At 30.1% G+C, this 3,855-nt stretch overlaps 1 protein-coding gene across 1 annotated transcript; it reads left to right on the forward strand.

Moving 5' to 3' along the window:
* The first annotated feature begins 1,360 nt into the window (after positions 1-1,360).
* On the forward strand, positions 1,361-3,602 carry LOC105635465 (cytochrome P450 71B34). Its single transcript, XM_089722128.1, has 2 exons — positions 1,361-2,301; positions 2,914-3,602. Exons 1-2 carry the CDS (start codon positions 1,378-1,380, stop codon positions 3,532-3,534), a joined length of 1,545 nt encoding a protein of 514 aa, XP_089578254.1. The 5' UTR covers positions 1,361-1,377; the 3' UTR covers positions 3,535-3,602.
* Positions 3,603-3,855: the final 253 nt, after the last annotated feature.

Below are 3,855 nucleotides of genomic sequence, written 5' to 3' on the forward strand. Positions count from 1 at the left end.
AAAAAAAAAAAAATGAAAGAAAAGGAGCGAATATTTAAGATTGTCAAGTTCTAGAAAGTAAATTCTAAAAGAAATAGTGTCACTGTAGTCAAAATGATTATCATTATTAATTTAGTCGGAGATCATTTCATTATATAAAAGTAGAATTAAGTACATAAAAAGTAACATTACAAATAGCTTGTGCGGCAAAATGCAATACAAATTAACCACTTGTATTTATTTTAATTTAAATAAAAACTTATGGTTTAATATTATATAGATAAAAAAATTAAAAGAGTACAAAAAATGAGTATATAACGAGTATAGTCAACACGCAACGCATGTCATATAAAACACTAATATGCAACGCATGTCATATCAAAGACTAGTTATATCCAAAAGAACAAATTAAAACAAACTCAAAATTTGTGATGTTATTCCTTTTCTTATTGTTAAATACGTATTAATCCTTATATATAAATTATATTACGAAAAAAACTTTTGAAGCTAGGACGGTTACAAAATAAAATAAAAAAAAAAATCCTAGCCCATCTCTTCTCTCCTCTTCATTAAAATTTTTTAACTATTTCTCCATCAAAAATACAAGATATGATAACGCCTCCATCTTATTTCTCTCTCTCTCTCTTTTTTTTTGCAAATATTTATGTATTTTGTCAAATAAATTATAGATTTATGTTTGTTTGATATGGATTTATATAAATTATATTTCCTTTATTTTTTTCAATTTATCTCTATCTTGATTTAGAGAGTTTGTCTAGTCAATCACTTTAAAATTCTATCAATTTTTCAAGTTTTTCCAATAATTTTCATTAAGATTTCATAGATCATTGAATGATAACTATTTTAATTATAATAGTTTTGTTTTATATCCGGGGTTTCAAGAGAGAGCTTTTGTTCTCTTTGTATTATTTGTATTAATTTGAAGTTATTAATGAAATTTTAATAATATTATATTCGAACAAAATTATAATCTACGGATTGTGGCTCAGTTGGCAGTGCAAAATAAGTATGTTGGAAGAACTCTTGAGTTCAATCCCCATTAAACACTTAACTGTGACTAAGCCCGCGCCAGTTTGGGCGGTCCTCAGTAAGAAGATTTATATATATATACTAGGAGTGCAAATCAACTGCTTGATATTCAGGTCCACGAAGACCTCATTTGAAATCTTTAATAATATTGATCTTCATCTATTAAATTATGAAGCTAGCTTATTAAATCTATTAACGTGTTTTTAAATCTATTTTTTAAGTTAATCGTACTTAGTTTAATAAAGCTTTTCCTCATTTAACCTGTTTAGAAAAAGAATAAAAAATAGTATTGGGTTTGGAGTGATAGTTTTTTTTCCTATATATAGTAGTCTCCTCTGCTTCGAATATATGCTCTTCCAACACAGACAAAAAATGGCTTCTTTTCATGTACATATGTGGTTATCTCTTCTTCTTCTTCTTCTCTTACCCTTCATTTTTCTTTTGAGAAAGAAACTAAATAGCAAGCACCTTCCACCAGGTCCTCCTAGACTTCCTATAATAGGAAATTTACACCAACTTGGGACCTTACCTCATTACTCTTTATGGCAACTCTCCAAGAAATATGGTCCTGTCATGCTTCTCCAGTTTGGTCAAGTTCCTGCACTTATTATCTCCTCTGCAGAAGCAGCAAAAGAGCTTATCAAAATAAATGACCTCAGTAGTTGTAGTAGACCTCGCTTGGCTGGTACTGGAAGACTATCTTACAACTATCTTGATATAGCTTTTACACCTTATGGAGATTACTGGAGAGAAATAAAAAAGATTTGTGTTATTGAACTTTTTAGTGCTAAAAGAGTTCAATCGTTTCAATCCGTTAGAGAAGAAGAAGTGGGTCTTTTCATAGATTCGATTTTAAAATCTTCTTCTTCTTCTTCTCCTGTGGATCTTAGTGAAAAAATTATGTCTCTTATTGCAAATGTTACTTGTAGAGTAGCTTTTGGGAATAGTTTTGCAACAAGAGGATTTACCCAGGAAAGGTTTCAAGAAGTGATTCATGAAGCTTTAGCCAAGTTAGGGGGTTTTTTTGCATCTGACTTTTTTCCTTATGTGGGTTGGATTGTTGATAGGATTACAGGTCTCCATTCAAAACTGGAAAGAAGCTTTCAAGAACTTGATGAATTCTACCAGAAGATTATTGAGGATCATATCCAAAAGGGAAAAGAGAAGCATGGACATCAAGATATTGTCGATGTTTTGTTGGATTTGGAGAGATATCAAACTGAATCTGAAGGAATTCAATTCTCTAAAAGTCACATCAAAGCAATTATCATGGTAATATTCCTATTGATTCTTAAAAACTTTGTTTTGTTAGTGAATTAAATTAAAAAGAAATAGAATAGCTAGTCAATATTTTTTTTTCATCAAATATTGTTTTTTATAAATTTGAAAAATATCTATTACATATAATGAATTATTTTATGATTAAACATTCAACTAAAATTTAACATTATAAATTTGCTATTGGTTAAAATAGTTATTTCAAGTTTAAATTTGAATCAAAATGATGAATAGCTATTCTATGTGATAACAATTATGCTCTCTTCAAATTCAACAATATTGTATGGTTCAAACAAGACGTTAATCTCTTCGTTCTTTAATTCTTTTTCTTCTTTTGTTTGCTAGTTATGAATTAATTGAATTGATTGGTTTAGACCAAGTTCATGGGTTTACTCATAGCCCAAACCAATAAAAAAAAGAGTAAAACTATATTTCATTGTTGAATCAAAGCATTTGCAATCTAACAAATCAATTAAATTTACAATTAATTCTGACTGATAATTTCTGATAAAAAAAATTTTAGAATTCATGAGCAATCCTTAGTTCTGACTTGAATTTTTGACACTGTTAAAATATTTGAATGTAATATGTACACATGTACATCAGAATATATTCCTAGGTGGAGTGGACACTGGAGCAATAGTATTAGTCTGGGCTATGGCAGAACTTGTCAGAAATCCTCGAGTTATGAGAAAAGCACAAGAAGAAATCAGACGATTAATTGGAGACAAAACAAAAGTATCTGAAAGAGATATTAACAAGCTTGAATACCTAAAGATGGTGGTGAAGGAAACACTGAGATTGCACCCACCAGGACCACTACTAATTACAAGAGAAACCATGTCACAATTTAGCATCAATGGCTATGAAATTTATCCCAAAACTCGAGTCCATGTCAATGCATGGGCAATTGGAAGAGATCCAAAAACTTGGAAAAATCCTGAAGAATTCTTTCCAGAGAGATTTATTGATAACTCCATTGATTTTAGAGGGCAAAATTATGAATTTTTACCATTTGGTGGCGGCAGGAGAGTCTGTCCTGGTATGACTATGGCATTGTGTTTGCTGGAGATTGCGCTTGCAAACCTTTTGTTTTGCTTTGATTGGAAGTTACCTGGCAATATGAAGGAGGCAGATATTAATATGGAAGAGGCATCTGGTTCTGGTCTTGCTACTCATAAGAAAGAAGCTTTATTGCTTGTACCAGTTAAATATGAACTTGCATAAAAAAGAATAAATGTCTCAAATAGCCTGCTATGTTTAATATAATGTTAGTACGCATGTGCTTAGTAGTCTTCTTGTTGGTTTATTTCACTGTTTAAATCATGACGTAAGGGAGTATCCTATCCTAAACTTAGCTTTTAATTTCTTAGAGCTTGGCTCTCCTCTTCTATAATAAAATAAATTTTAGGGATGGAATTAATAAATAATTTGTTTGATTTGTGAATCTAATGGTAGAATATTTTTATATTCAAAATAGTGTACGAAAAATTTTACCTAAACCCGGTCTATAGCCTCACTCATGGACTAAACCAATAGAATAAGATT

This window comes from Jatropha curcas, chromosome 5 (assembly GCF_041381405.1).
Source record: "Jatropha curcas cultivar XTBG-Jc1 chromosome 5, XTBG_Jcur_1.0, whole genome shotgun sequence".
In the NCBI taxonomy this organism is placed as follows: domain Eukaryota; kingdom Viridiplantae; phylum Streptophyta; class Magnoliopsida; order Malpighiales; family Euphorbiaceae; genus Jatropha; species Jatropha curcas.

Coding starts and splice junctions, on each gene's coding strand:
- LOC105635465 (XM_089722128.1), top strand. CDS start 1,378: ATGCTCTTCCAACACAGACAAAAAATGGCTTCTTTTCATGTACATATG. Junction 2,302..2,913: donor ACATCAAAGCAATTATCATG/GTAATATTCCTA, acceptor CATGTACATCAG/AATATATTCCTAGGTGGAGT.